The sequence below is a fragment of the Rhinopithecus bieti genome, unplaced genomic scaffold (genome assembly GCF_001698545.2).
Source record: "Rhinopithecus bieti isolate Rb0 unplaced genomic scaffold, ASM169854v2 scaffold_72161, whole genome shotgun sequence".
NCBI lineage: Eukaryota > Metazoa > Chordata > Mammalia > Primates > Cercopithecidae > Rhinopithecus > Rhinopithecus bieti.
Window position 1 is genome coordinate 2,425,825 of NW_016828382.1, and position 16,714 is coordinate 2,442,538.

Genomic DNA, 16,714 nt, shown 5'->3' on the forward strand with positions numbered 1-16,714 from the left:
ACAGGACTGGTCTCTACTCATCACGTCCATAAGTAGTCAGATGCTGTAACTCACAAAGATTCATCATAGAAGGTCTCTATATACAGTTAAGGAAAGATCATTAAGGAGCAGTATTAAGTGAAAAGATGAATAGGCAGAGCAAGGCATGTAGTATGCTCATTTGTGTAAAAATGTGAGGGAGAGAATAGGAGTATCTGCATAAAGGAATGTCTCCAGTGCACACCTGAGGAAGAAGAAGGGTAGAAACTGGGCAAATAAAATTAAAAAAAGTAGAAGAGAGATTTTGCACAATATATCTTTACATTGTTTTCTATCTTTGAACCATGAATTGGTATCCCTTTTAAAAATTAAATTATGAGCAAAAACAAATGAAAGTCAACACGATGTAAGCATATTCCCAATCCCCTTTCTCCCTAGGAAAACACGTGCTGTTGCACATGACACCAAGGCAGCTCCAAGTCACAGGGCCATGTAGAGGCCTGAGTCACCATCCATACTCTAAAGTACTGGGAGCTTGATACCACATTTTGCCACTGCTGCATCTGGTCTTCCAATTACATTTTTTTCTTTATTTCTTCTAAAGAAAAAATAAAAAAAAAAAAACAGAATACATGTGCAGAACGTGCAGGCTTGTTACATAGGTATACCTGTGCCCTGGTAGCTTACTGTACCTACTGACCCATCCTCTAAGTTCCCTCCCCTCACCCCCCAACCCCCGACAGGCCCTGAGGTGTGTTGTTCCCCTCTCTGTGTCCATGTGTTCTCAACTTCCAATTTCTTAAAGAACAATTGGATTTGGTTTACTATTTTATTATCATCTGTGCCATGTAAATCCTAGCCAATAAGTTTCTAAATATAGTGACATATTTTAACCATGTCCTTCCAATTCGAGAATACTTTTGGTTGCACCTACATTAGCTGCTCTAAGTCTTGCTATTTTACTATAGTTATCTGTAAGCTTTGGGTCAATCCACATATTTATTTCAAAACACCACCCATAAAGCTATATATATATATGGTTTTAAATACATATATATTTAAATATATATAATATATATAAATGTGTGTATATATAAGTATATATATGTGTGTGTGTGTATACATATATATATAGAGAGAGTTTTTTCTTCTTTTTGAGATGGGGATCTTGCTCTGTCACCCAGGCTGGAGTACAGTGGCACAATCTCAACTCACTGCAACCTCTGCTTCCCAGGATCAGGAGATTCTCCTGCCTCAGCCTCCCGAGTAGCTGGGATTACAGACGTGCACCATCACACCCAGCTAATTTTTGTATTTTTAGTAGATACGGGGTTTCACTATGTTGGTCAGGCTGGTTTTGAACTCCTGACCTCAGGTGATTCGCCTGCCTCAGCCTCCCAAAGTGCTGGGATTACAGGTGTGAGCCACTGTGCCCAGCCTAACATTGTATATATTTTTAAGAGACCAATCATATAGCCAAAATGTTCCTTGATATCTGTGAAACAGCTTACAGTGGTTCATAAAAATCGTATTCGTAAGTAGAATCTAATATTAATTCAGTAGTTTTCAGGTCCTCATTCTTTCTTATTCTTGACAATGATTACCTTGCCTAACCAAGCTGAATAAAACTTGCAAGTGAAATGGATAAAATACCAATCATGTGAAATAAAAAGAATATTAAGAAGTGCCAGGGAGAAAACAAAAAGGTCTAAGAAGTAGTCCCTATTCTCATGGAATTCATACCTAATTAGATAATTTAGCAAATACGGAATATGGTAATATTTTCAGAATAGTGAAGCTCAGGATGTGATTTACAGATGGGATCAGGTGCTTTCTGAGAAGCTATGTATTTAATATAGAACTTGAGGTGGACAGAGCGAGACTCTGTCTCAAAAAAAAAAAAAGAATTTGAGGGTGAAGACATTTTCTGCCACATCCTAGGATCAGCCATCACATTCACTCTAGTACACAAACATGTTTTTTATAAATTGCAATTCCAAAAGCACTTCTGTTGATTCTATGTAAGAGCCATGTAAGATTCAAGCTGAGATTTTGCTGAAAATAAAGAGGGATATAACATCACCAGCAGCTACCCTTCTTTTGAAGTGGCACCTGGTATGGTGAAAAGAACATCACAGTAGGAATCTAAACCCCAGGGTTCTAGTTCCACTGAAGCTACAAATTCAAGGCACATACTTTTGCTAAAATGGCGAAGTCTACTTGCTGTTTGAAGAGTTTCTTTTTTCAAGAGTTAAAATTTTCTCTTCATTTAAAGAATATCTGACCTTTATTCCCTTTTAAAACCTACTATAAAGGTAAAGAACCCAAGATTTCTTAGATCAAAATTGAAAATGAAAAATTAACTACTCAACCATGGGAAGATACATAAAAATAAAAAAAGAAAAAAAGAAAAATGAAATATTTATGTTCTCTGCTAATAGCTGTCCCTAGTGATTTTGCAGTTCAACTGCAACCACGGGCTTTGTATACAGCTGAAAGTAGAGGGATCCATGAGTCTATTTTCTCCCCAAAACCACCCATCCCACAATTCCATAAGATATATCATAAAGTTGCCCTTAAGTAGTAGGAACTATTACCTTTTGAAGACAGGGTTTCCTTTCTCCCAGACAATCATGACCCTATTTATTGCATTTCATTTGGGTCATAGAACATCTTGCTGGATGTGAAAACCTTATCTCAAAATATCATCTTAAAACCTCATCTATTGTTCTTGGTTTGTTTGTTTGTTTGTTTGAGATGGAGTCTCACTCTGTCGTCCAGGCTGGAGTACAGTGGCACGATCTCGGCTCACTGCAAGCTCCTGGGTTCACGCCATTCTCCTGCCTCAGCCCCCAAGTGGCTGGGACTACAGGCGCCCACCACCACACCCAGCTAATTTTGTTTTTCTTTTTTTTTTTTTGTTTTGAGACGGAGTCTTGCTCTGTCGCCCAGGCTGGAGTGCAGTGGCGCAATCTCGGCTCACTGCAAACTCCACCTCCCGGGTTCACGCCATTCTCCTGCCTCAGCCTCCCAAGTAGCTAGGACTACAGGTGCCTGCCACCACACCCAGCTAATTTTTTGTATTTTAGTAGAGACGGGGGTTCACCGTGTTAGCCAGGATGGTCTTGATCTCCTGATCTCATGATCCACCTGCCTCAGCCTCCCAAAGTGCTGGGATTAGAGGTGTGAGCCACTGTGCCCGGCCTCATCTATTGTTAAATAGTAAAATAGCATTTTAAAAGTCCTCTAAACATTGCAATTTCCTCTTTCTAATTTAATATGTTTTTAAGGAAAATCAGTATTAATTGAACCAGTGGTTATGAAGTGACCATATTTCCAACTGCCTTTCACATAGTCAGTTTATATTTTACAAATATGCTACCTATTTTAGGCGGGAAAAATGAGTATTACAATACAATTATTTATGTGACCAATATAGGACTGTGGGTGTGCTTATGCTTTCAGCAACTGTAATTACACACAAAAGCTACACAGTGGCAAACAAAAACAGTGAGCTGTTTCAGCAAAAAGCAGTGTGGAAGGTTGTTTCAGCCATGCTTTCTGAAGCACATCCAGATAAGGAGAACTCCTGTATTGCACTTAACAATTACATTGTCCATTTTCACCAAGATTGAGTGCTTGGGTGGTAGGTTTTGTTTCACTTTGTTTTTACAGTACAACTAATTATTTGAAATAGTTCATTACATTCAACTCTCTATTGACTGTGTAAAAGCAGCAAGGAAAAGAATAGATAAAATGAATAAATAAGCAGATAGGATGAATTAATATAATCCACAACTAATCTAAAAACTCCAATTCATTCAATTATTTCACCACATTCCTTCCGAGCTTGAGCTCAAGTTTTGTTTGTTTTCATATTTAATTTTCACGGACCTCCTGTAGACAGGGACACTATTCAGTGGAGGGCTGGGGATGCGAACAAGCATCGCAAGAAAGGGCCTCAAAGGCACAAGTTGTTCGTAAACTACACAACCAGTCCCTGAACAATTGAGAGTTGATTGTAATGAACTATTTAATGAAACTAAAATGTGTATCATGCTCACAGCACACATCACCTGATGTCAAAAGAAAAAAAAAGTAGCATTTATTTTTTTAAGAAATCCAACCAACACAAGACTTAAAGTGCATCACATTCCTGCATGCCATGCTTCTACCAAACCTTACCAAAGGGAGATATCACCAGATAATTTATTAACCAAATTAAATCCAGAAGCTTGCATCCTGTGGAATTGAATTTGTACTTCAAAATTCACTGGAAAAATTAGATTCATTATAAAGACATTCCTAAGACAAGAAATATCCAAAACACATTTAAAATGTAATCAAAGTTTCAACTGAAAAAAAATCTCCATCAGAATAATTATACTTTTATATGGCTTTGAATTCATGCTAATTTTTTAAAATCTTAACTACTGATCCCCCGATGCAATATTTGCAGGTATTTATGAAACTTATTCAGCGCTTAGTGTCTAGCAGCATTTCCTGAGCATCATCCATGTGCTAAGGACTCTCACCCAATATTTTATTTATTACACACAGAAATATCACACTCTTGATCTTATTGACTATTTCTCATAATTTATTCTCTATTTTATAAAGTAGCAGAAAATATTTTAGCAACCACTAAAATTTACATGCAATACACACATATTCCACAACATTTTAAAAAAATGTTTTAGAGACAAAGTCTCGCTATGTTGCCCAGGCTGGTCTTGAATTGGTGGGCGCAAATGATTCTCCTGCCTCAGTGCCCCAACTAGTCCACAATATATCATAAACATAGTTGTCATCAATGAGCAGATGCCAACCTTCAGCTCCTCTACTCCATCTCTTTTAAGACTTATAGACTGTCAGCAGCTGGCCATAGAGCCAGTAAATGGAATCCTGTCATGATTCACGGTGCCACTCCATTCATTCAAAGGGCACACACTATTTCCTAAACACAGACCAAGCTCCCTCCTGATTAGGCAAAAAAGTAAATTCTCCTTCTCTTTTAAAAGTCTCAGCCAATATTAAGGTTGCTTAAGTTCTTTCACACAAATTCTAGCTGGAAGATTTTAAATGAATCTGAACTTTGTCTTATGATTTCTGAGCACAATTTGTACTATAAATAAACATGTTTAACCTAGTAGATACTAACATAAAAATCATGTATTGAGCAAAAACTGTATTTTCTTTTTTGTACTTTCTGGATCCTCTTGCTTACTATGAATTATTTTCTTTATGAACCCACTATTTCCCTCTTAATCGTATATTACATACATTGTCACCCTCGCTTCTCAGCTTCCAGAAGGGATGAATATAAAACCAAGACCCTTCGTTTCCTGCAGCATCCAAGGACACACGCATGGCATTCTTCTCCAGTAAAGCAGGCAATCTCTTGTTGACAGTAAGATATTTGTTGCTTTTTATATGCAGTAGCTATAGGGAAAAGACATAGATTACCACCTTTATTCTTTGCTCTCCTCTGATAATTACATTCATATGTTTTATACATATATATTCATCTAACACGGCTTGCGGTGAAAGTTAAACAAAGGAGTATTTTCAGCCTCCACACTCACCATCTTTCCTACTTGACTTTCTTTGGGTTCTTCTTCCCCTTCACCCCAATTCTACTTCATAATGAAGTGGGCATAATAGGGAGCAAAAAAAAAAAGAGGGGACCCCTCCGAATGATTTTCATCTACTGATAAATGCTGGCTAAAACTAGGTTTTCCAAAGGAGACCTTGAGTTTCCCGAAAAGCACATCCTTTCTCAATGCCTGCACAGCCACAAAACAGCATATACTAAAGAAAGGCCAAGAAACTCAAATAATGCACCGGCCCACTTAGTATTATTAACCAGCCCTGCCTACAGTCAGCCCTGGTTCTTCCTCTGTAAGGAGGCAGCTGCTCATCCTAAACAGGCTCTACACCTTCTGCTAGGGGATGCTGACCCTACCCCCTCCCAGATGAGTGTAAAAGCATCACTTCTCAGATGTTTTTGGACTTTGTGAACAAAATCTTACCAAAATATGATTCTACTGAGTAGCAAAAACAAAATAAAATACTCTTTCCATCTATTATTACAATCATTTCAAAAAACAGTGGTCATTTTAGTACTCACAATATAAGAAAGAAATTATCTCAAAATAAAAGACAGTTCTTTAAATGAAAAAAAAAACAGCATTTTGAAATGCTCATTATCATACTCTTGGGTCCTTATGTTACCATAAACCAATAGAAACCCTCCTGGGCTGGCCTTTGGGATCCGCCATGTTAAAGAACATGGCTCAGCCCCTCACTGACCAAGCTAACATTTGCACTTCAGGTACTTGACAAGGAACATAAGTTCCACTTGCTGACATTTAATCAAAACTTGGTTAAGAGAAACTCTATTTATGAAGGATTGCCCCAGGGACATCCAGCCCACTCAGGTTGCAGGTTTCACATTATCCATCATTCGATTAAGTCATACATTCAGAGAGCTGCCGACCCAGCTTCTCTCATCTTATCCCAACAGTGCACTGCTTTGACTGCCCTGTGCTCTGGCATTTTGCCATTGGCCAATAACAAAATATCAGGGATATTATTTTAAAAAACAGCTCTATGAAATGCCTCATTGTAGCATTTACTGTAAGGAAGCTGTCAAGGCTATTGTTTACTATATTACACAGTGCTCTCTTTATGAGGATACATAGGAGAAACACTTCCCTGGTCTTACTCCTGGGAACAGCTGTGTTTCTAGACCTCTGATTTGGCTCTGTGCTGCAGATCTCCTAGCCAATGCTGTAACAGACTATGCTTCCCTATGGCTAAGTGGGCAAGAAAAAGCCTTCAAGTCAAAATTTACCAGACTTTACAACATGGTTTTTATAAACATGCCTCACCCCTGATTTCAGTTTATTCATCCAACCATGATTTTCCCTGTGACCCAACTGCTTTATTTATTTCTATTTTATCTCACTATGTGCTCTGCATTTTGGAAAGTGCCTGACATTCTTTTTTGAAAAAGGTGGGGCACATATTAGCAAATAACCAAGTAAGAAGCTAAAAAGTTCTAAATGAAACACAGGAAAGGAATGCAGCTGAGATAAAACAGAGTGTGCATACTAATTGAAATAGAAGACCTTCGAATAACAATTCAAGGATGACTTCCAGCTGAAAGTGAAAACTTTTCTCTTTTCACAAAATGAAAAGCTAAGCTCCGTACGTTACACATGGTCCCATTAAGCTAAAGGACTATTTTAGGACAGGCCTTTAGAAATTGTTTCCTGACCCTCTTCTTTTTGATGTAATAACTTGTGCATACCTCCAGATAAGATCACTTCTTTATGTGTAAATATCAGATTTATTCTTAAACATACAGAATAGTGTACTGAATATCAACTAAATACATCACAATACATCACAACATCTATAATTCCCATCAAAGAACAAACTATTGTCGCTCAAAATTTTAATGCAGTTTGGCTTTCCTGCCAACTTATTGACCAACTCCCCATAAAATACCTCGTTTAAGATAAAATACTTACTTGTATAACATTACTGTATTTCACAATTTCTCCCAACAGCTTCTTATTCTCTGATTCATTTTGTTTTTGTTCCAGTTCTGCAGCGTGCTATAAGATGATTATCAAATATTCAGTGTGGAAATATAGTAAACAGAGTGCAATAACTGACAAAGACATATTTTTTTAGGAACAAGACTATAGCCAGGAATAAAATAGGCTAGCAGTAGAGTCAGGACTGTAATCCTGGTTTAGGTGTTTTGTTTTGCTTTATGTTTCCATCATATCATATTGTCTTTCAGATTATCACATCATATTCACCCAGGTACTTGCAAACTTGGGGAGTGGATGACTCCCCAAAGGGAGCAGTAATTAAATAAATGATTATAACACAGTATGATGATTTCTCAATGTATGCTGAAATGCCCTCCAACATGTCTTGGGCCACTTTTATGTTGGACATTTCAGAAAAGTACTAGGCTCTTTGTTCTTATAAAATTACTTTAAGAAGGTATATTGCTAGAAAAGCCAATCAGGATAATAGGAGAATTTCCAAAGTCTCGAGAAGTACAGTTCTTAATTCTGAAAGTAACAGGAATTTTAATGAGGCAAAATTAAGTTATATCGAATTTACACTCAGACAAACCATAAACAATGGTCTTTCAATTATTTTCTCCATAGTCTTTCAGGAAAATATCAAGGATTATGTCAAGTAAAATATAACTGGATTTAATATTCTTACAGAGATTCTGAATTGGTTTTCATTTTGATGGGAAGCTTTGAATTAGTCTGGCACACCCTAAAAAAACAGCAGCAATAACGCACTGCCTACATGCCAGGAAATAAATGGTCACACCCTATTACTTGAAAAGCCCTTTTACTATCAATGTGCTGCTATATGTATTCTAAACCTCTGTGTATTGGGTGAAAGGACAAAGCTAGAAAGCTCCAAATACATCTATTGTTATTGCTGTACTTGGTTAGCCTAAGCCAGACAATTGGAAGCCTGGTCCTTACCTGTAGTTTCTTCAGCAAGGCTGCCTCAGTGTGGTTCCCTTGTTTGGCTTGCTTGGCTTTCCAATATTGCTTCTGGGCAGAATATCGGTTCATAGGGCACACCTTGAAAAGGCAGTCTGTGAAAAACCAACAAATGAAAACACTGTAACTAAGGCTACCAGCATTTCTTAGACTTCCCTTATAGCTCAGTTTTGGAATCTTGGAATCCCTTATTATACAGAACAGTTAAAAGTCATATAGTCCATCCTCCGGCCAACTCTCCACTCACTCTATAACATCCTTTTCAAATAATTATTTACACTCAGTTAAAATATCCCCTTCTTCATTAGTTTAAGTTTTTTAAAGACTACTATAGCCAGCGTATAAAGAAATCAAACCCATGTAATTGTGATATTATAAGGCATGGATTAATTATAATGGGGGACCTGGTCTTAGAAAGAAAATAGAATGAGATTAGTGACTTTCACTGCCTTATCTGACTTTGCACAATTAATACATAGTTGTGCTGTGTATATTTGACAGCCAAAATGATCTAGGAAGTAGATTCCAGCTGACCATTAGAGTCATTCACTCCCCAAGTTTCCAAATACCTAGGTGAATATGATGTGAAAATCTGAAAGACAGTATGATATGATGGAAACATAAAGCAAAATAAAACACGTAAACCAAGATTACAGTCCTGACTCTACTACTAAACATCGAGATAGAAAATCATACAGGAATATTACAGTTGTGATATCTCTAAGTCAAGAAGCAAAATAAACGTTTTATTTTCAATGAGGAGAATGGAAGAACTCAACAGTTTCACCACATGCTAATGATTTTGTACACTGTGGAATAGATTACAATCTAGAATAAAGGTTAATTCTCAGTATTCGACCACAAAAGAGTAGTAATACAGAAAATTCAAACCTTATTTTCATTTTTCTCACAAAAAAACCGTGCGAGTTCAAAATAACTAATTTACTTTATTGTGACTGATGTGTTGATATTTAGGGTCATTCTCATTTGACAAATAACTATCACAAAAATAAAATTCAGTCAACTCAAATACCTACTTTAGCCACATTATTGATTATATTATATAATATGCTTGTTCCACTATTTTCCTTAAAATTGACTGTGTTTAAAAAGATGATATCTTTTCAAATATCACCTTCTCATGGTTCTAATGGCATAAATGATCAAGAAATATGGCTGTAAAATTTTAAGGAATGTAGGAAAACAAGACAATTATTATTTTTTTCTATACAAACACATATTCCATTGATTGTTCCACACCCCATATACAGACAAGGTAACAGCAAACTAATCTTAATTTCTAGTTTAAAGGGTACTGATATGGATGAGTAAATATAGGTAGTAGAAAACAGATACCTTCAAACTGCTGAAAGTACGCTGAGAGGCCACCACAATTACAATATGATACAGGAATCAACACGCAGCACGTGTGTGACCAAAGATTGACAGCCTGGAAAATGTTTTCCTTGGCAGCGTATCATACAAGCCCTAAAAGTTATTTCCTGTACCTTAGCAACTACAAAGAAAATTTTACAAATTTCTTGAAGCAGAAATCCACAGGTTGTTTACAAATATTTCCATAAGAATGCTCCCAATTTAATACAGCAGACTCTTTTGACTATCCTGTATTAGGCAAGTGGTAAAACTCTACACTGTCTGCATTCAGCAAAAGCACAAATCTATGATTAAGGGGAACTGAACTCCATAATCTGGAGTTTATGCTTCTGACTTCCTTCATGTATAAAAGGAAAGAAAAAAAATTGTGTTTCTCTCCATTATTACAGATTCCTAATTAAGCTAAATTGGAAATGATCCTTTAGCAGAGAAAATATTTGTGTGAATCCCAGACCACCTCAATAGCACTCCTAATTAGCGATATCTTTGGGGAGACAGCACACTGGCTGTCAGGCCAAATGCTCCTGAGTGGTGGCTGAGGTGAAGTAAAGCCAAACATTCAGCCAAACTGTGTTTACTGTAGTCCCCTACAGGGGGTCACGCCCTGCAGGAACAGGGGTTAAGCCTCAGACCCTGTCCTCAGAAAGCTCACGGTCTACTAGAAGCTTCACAAGGGAGCTGTGGAGAAGACGCTATGAGCCACAAAGATGCACGTGGCCAACTTCACAGGCAACGGAGGTCAGAAAAGACTTCCAAAAAGGAGAAGAAAGGAGAAAACACAGCCAAATTTTAAAGAATCAATACTCATTCAGCACAGGGGCAAGAGGGCTCCCATGCTGAGGTGAGGGGCATTCCAAACAGAGCCAGTGGCTGGTATGAAGGCAGAAAAGAATGCTAAGGGACCCCTGACCATGCAGGAAAATCACCACTGAGGCAGCAAAATAAAAATGGAATGGTAGGCTGATGTCAAAATCTACAGTGTTATGTTCTAGGCTAAGGAGGGTGGACTACATCCCATAGAAAATGCTGAACTCCTACAGACTTTGAAGCTCTTAGGGCATGTGAAAGATGGCATGAGCAAGGGGCAGGAAGGCCATCCCCAAAGCCTGCTGCTGTTGTGAAAAGACAGTAGCGATGGAACTGTATGGTAGTTTTGGGGTAGCCATACATGTAAAATAAAGCAGCCAAACCAGAGGCTTAATAATCGACTAGATGCAGGGGTGGGAAAAGGTGAGGGAGGGGTAAGTGCAGACAGTCAAATGAACAAGCTTCCACCCACTCTATCTGAAGTGCAAAGTCTTGGGTTTCAAAAGCCCTTTTCATTTCAGGGCCTTAGTTTTACAGTCCCTCTCAGCAGCCTCCCACAGGGGACATCTCATTTTATACTACAGTAAATAATTGATCTGTTTCTGCATGGGAACTAATCTTGCAGGACTGTTCTGGATAATAGGAGGGAAGGCGGGGCACACACAGACTTCTGCTAAAAAGCTTTCATTGGTGGCAGTAGGGTGTGTGCATGCTTAATTCTCTCTCTGCCTCCTTTAGAACACATTTTTAAAAATCTACTGTTCTTGGGCTGGTCACACATTTTGTCTGATTCTAAATTTACTGCATAATAAAAGTGCAAATACCTGCCACACCTAATTCACAGGGTTGCTGAGATGAGCAAAAAGAAAATCTGTGTGAAAGTTCTCTGTGAACTTTAAAGTCCTATTATAAATGTAAGGCATTATTATTGATATTGCTTCATTCTTTCAGCAATAGCCTCACTAAGATGAAGAGATGACTAAAACCTTACAGAGCTCCCAGCAAAGAGTAATGAAAGTAGTTGGTTCATTACAGATGCTGGATATTAGACCTTTGTTGGATGCATAGTTTGCAAAAATTTTCTCCCATTCTGTAGGTTGTCCGTTTACTCTGTTGATAGCTTCTTTTGCTGTGCAGAAGCTCTTTAGTTTAATTAGATCCCAGTTGTCAATTTTTGTTTTTGTTGCAATTGCTTCTGGAACTTAAACAAATTTACAAGTAAAAAGCAAACAACCCCATTAAAAAGTGGGCAAAGGACATGAACAGACACTTTTCAAAAGAAAACACACATGCGGCCAACAATCATATGAAAAAAAAGCTCAACATCACTGATCATTAGAGAAATGCAAATCAAAACCACAATGAGATACTATCTCACATCAGTCAGAATGGCTACGACTAAAGCGTCAAAAAAAATAGATGCTAGTGAGGTTATGAAGAAAAATGAACACTTCTACACTGTTGGTGGGAGTGTAAAATAGTACAGCCATTGTGGAAGACAATTTCTCAAAGGCCAAAAGACAGAAATACCACTGGACCCAGCTATTTCATTACTGGGTATATGCCCAAAGGAATATAAACCATTCTGTTATGAAGACACATGCACACATACATTCATTGCAGCACTATCCACGATAGCAAAGACATGGAATCAACCTAAATGCCCATCAGTCATAGACTGGATAAAGAAAACATGGTACATATAGACCATGGAATACTATGCAGCCACAAAAAAAGAATGAGATCATGTCTTTTTCAGGGACATGAATGGAGCTGGAGGCCATTATCCCTAGTAAGCTAATGCAGGAACAGAAAATCAAATAAGTTACATTTAGCTCCCACTTATAAGTGGAGCTAAAAGATGAGAACACATGGACACATAGAGGAGAACAACTCACACTGGAGCCTTTTGGAGGGTGGAGGATGAGAGGAGGGAGAGGATCAGGAAAAATAACTAATGAGTACAAGGCTTAAACCTGGGTGATGAAATAATCTGTACAACAAACCCCCAAGACACAAGTTTACCTATGTAACAAAACTGCACTTGTAACCCTGAAGTTAAAATAAAAGTTTTTTAAAAAGGGGACAGAGAGGGAAGTTAGGCATGCAACTGGGAAGCTGAAATAAGCCAAGAAAAGAAAAGAAAAGTCTCAGATGAAACCTGAACACACACCAAGAGTGCCCAGTTAATGACAAGGTGTTCACTCCTTTGGTTTAAGATGCCACAGTGTGTCTTCGTATAAACTTCTCAAATTCCTTGGAACAAATACAGTAAGAAGAGGATTAAATCTTCATTACCATGTAATATCTTTTTAGAAATGCAGATGCCGGCCGGGCGCGGTGGCTCAAGCCTGTAATCCTCAGCACTTTGGGGGAGGCCCGAGACGGGCGGATCACGAGGTCCAGGAGATCAAGACCATCCTGGCTACAACACGGTGAAACCCCGTCTCTACTTAAAAATACAAAAACTAGCCGGGCGAGGTGGGTGGCGCCTGTAGCCCAGCTAATTGGGGAGGGCTGAGGCAGAGAATGGCGTGAATGCCGGAGGCGGAGCTTGCAAGTGACTGAGATCCGGCCACAGCACTCCAGCCTGGGTGACAGAGCGAGACCTCAAACTCTCAAAAAAAAAAAAAAAAAAAAAAAAAAAAAAAAAAAAAAAAAAAAGAAATGCAGATGCCATCACTAACATCAGTAAGGGTGGAGCCTTTGACAAGCCTACTTTTTTTCAGTGGGCAGGATCACAGCTATTTCAGAGCAACCCGGTCTCACCTGCCCTCCTCATCCTGCTTCTAAACTCTCTAGTATTCCTTGATCTGTAGAGGTGTAATACTGTTAAGAAAAATGTTTTATGGAGTCCAATCAGAAACAGACTCAGTGTCATTTTTTAATTCTAACAACAATCTCTTCAGCATTTCAAGACTCAAGGAATAAAAAAAGGAAAGGTTTATCTCATAGAGCGAGCATCAACAGCACAAATAAAAGGAAGTTATTTTTGTTTAATTCTTTTAAAAGCTTAACCTTAAGACCTGAGGCCAACAATTTTGCAGAATTACAAAAGTTCAGGAAATGTTAGTAATCCAACCAGACATATGTTCAGTCAGACAATATTATAAGAACAATGGCTTAGAATTACAACTTTTATTTATTTATTTTTTGAACAGTTATGGAAGGAAATTAAGCCACTCAGAAGTGTTCATTTTAAACTGATAGCATTGGTGGCATTTTAGCCTGCTTACTTACAAATGCTAGCAGAGGGAAGAAATATGAAAGCCATTCAAACGGTATGGAGCACGTAACCCACAGCACGTTAACACTGTAAGTCAAAGAGCCAATCTTTGCACATGATTCCGTGGAAATGTGGCAGGAAACCAGTCTAAACCTCCACTTACAATACCTGTCTAAATAGTTTTGAAATGTTTTGCTTTGTACCTGTGAAGGTACTTTCTACAATATTTGTATCTGAGGCTACTCCTGAACCCCAGAAACTGACTTTAGGATTCTATTCAGGGCTATCATATGTAAAGTTCAAGTTATGTCTTGGCCAGCAGTATCGTTTGGCAATGGTGGAAAGAAAATTTGGTTTTTCATTTCTCCTTCCTCCTAAAGATGTCTTAAGATTTAAATGATGCAAGTGCCTGTCACAAGGCAGGGATTCAACAAATGGCTCTTTCATGGTAGCCTGTAAAAATACCTCATAACCATAGGGAACATGGTTACCAAGGGCTTTATTCTCCCCACGTGGAGAAAGTTGGGGTGGGGAAAGCCTCGGGGACTTTTATTTCTTTCTTTTTGACTTAAAGTGGACCCAGGAGAGTTCAATGAAGACAATGGTCTCTGAGACAGAAAAGCAAGCTAGAACCTTCCCAATGATAAAATGGAAATGGTTAAAAAAAAAAAAAAAAAAAAAAAAAAAAAAAACCTCTCATTAGGATAAGGGGCAGGCAGACAAGGAGCCACTAGCCACTAGAAAATAGAATTCAGGTCAGGCACAGTGTTTCACGCCTGTAATCCCAGCATTCTGGGAGGCTGATACGGAGGGATTGCTTGAAGCCAAGAGTTCAAGACCAGCCTGGGTGACAAATTGAGACCCTGTCTCTACGATAAAACTTTTTTTAAATCAGCTGGGTGCAATGGTGCATGCCTGTAGTCCCAGCTACTTGGGAGGCTGAGACAAGAGGATCACTTGAGCCTAGGAGTTCAAGGCTGCAATGAGCTATGATCACACCACTGCACTCCAGCCTGGAGGACAAAGCAAGAACTTGTCTCTTACGAAATACAAACTTTAAAAATTAAAAATAATAGAATTCAGAGTTGATGCAAGGAGAGGAATGCATTCATTAGCTAAAATACAACTCTGGGTTGTTTTGTTTTCAGTTTCTCTAAGAAATGCATCCTGAAATACAGTGTTTGTATAAAACTCTTTTATTTTTAGAAGTTTTAAAAAGGAATGTGTTTTAAGAACACAAATTTCAAACCAAACATCTATCCCCCCACCTGCCTTGCCTAAGGCAACTGTAAAGACAGGATCTAAGAGGGAAAAATGCCCTCTAGAATGCTATGAAGGCTCAGGGAAATGTATTGCATGTGTTAGCAAACATGAAAATTAATCACAACACATGGGTTAGCAACCATGAGGATTGCAACGTAACTTCCTCTAGCTGAAAGTCAATTATTTCACTATGAAAGAGGAAGAGAAATGGCATTTTGTCATTACAGACTTGTAGACTGATAAAATGTTAGCACTCAAAGAAGCCTCAGATAAAATCCTATCTTTCCCTTCTTTGAAGCAAAGAAGCAAAAACTCAAAAAGCGAGTTCCGTAGATCCTTCAGGATAGTACTTCTAGATTAGAATATTATAAATATGAACAAGTTCAACCACACATAGGATGCTTGAATGCCCTGATAAGTGACTACCTGACCTCTTAGTGGCAGGTACACCAATGCCACGCTTGGTGTGTTCAATACAGTTTACTACCATGGAGCGCTTTGTAACCTATAAACAGCACTACACATTGATAATAAAGATCACTGGATCTTCATAAGACCCTTAAGAGTCAGCCAGGGTTATTTTCTCCATATTACAGAGAAGGACACTGAGACTTTTCTTCATGAGGAATTGACCTGAAATATGAACCAAGATCCTCTGAATCCAATGCAGTGTGCTATAGCCATGCAGAGATGCCATTGGGAGCAGGCTGTCATGTTGAGGCAAAATCTGTCTCTGTTTAAATGCTGTTTATAAGTATACATGTATACCTCAAGGCCATTTAGAACAAATCTAATCTGGCTTCTACTTAACAGCCCTAAATATCCTCAGACAGCATCCTTCTGACTTCTCTACCCCAGCTTTGATTTGATCATCATGGCAAGATCTCCTCAAAAGTTAGCATTTTATTACTAAATACTAAGTGCCTCTTTCCCATATTAGATGTGATTTTAGTCAATTAAAACTGAATTTTTAAAGCATCTATTATTTTACAAATACAGATGGTAAGAAAACCACTGGTCAGCCCAGGCATGGTGGTTCACGCCTGTAATCCCAGCACTTTGGAAGGCTGAGGTCAGGAGTTCAAGACCAGCCTGACCAACATGGCAAAACCCTGTCTCTACTAAAAACACAAAAATTAGCCAGGCGCGGTGGCATGTGCCTATAATCCCAGCTACTCAGGAAGCTGAGGCAGGAGAATCATTTGAAACCAGGAGGCAGAGGTTGCAGTGAGCCAAGATTGTGCCACTGCACTCCAGCCTAGGTGACAAAGCAAGACTCCACCTAAAAAAAAAAAAAAGAAAAGAAAAGAAAAAAGAAAACCACTGGCCAGAGAGTAAAATATGCATATGCCTCAGTTCTCATCCCTACCACAGTCTTGCAACACAACACAACCTCCAGAAAAATATTATCAAGATACATATACATATGTGCCACAGTTATGATACTTTTTTTTTTTTTTCTCATTAAACTTTTTTAATGGGTCTCAAAATT

The 16,714-nt window shown here is 38.3% G+C and overlaps 1 protein-coding gene across 1 annotated transcript in view; it reads right to left on the bottom strand.

The window, feature by feature from the left end:
• ITPR2 (inositol 1,4,5-trisphosphate receptor type 2) overlaps positions 1 to 16,714 on the bottom strand; it is a 516,873-nt gene that overhangs the window by 399,970 nt on the left and 100,189 nt on the right. Inside the window, 3 exon segments of the mRNA XM_017864487.1 lie at positions 5,263 to 5,421; positions 7,518 to 7,604; positions 8,511 to 8,626. Coding sequence (XP_017719976.1) covers positions 5,263 to 5,421; positions 7,518 to 7,604; positions 8,511 to 8,626 — 362 coding nt within the window.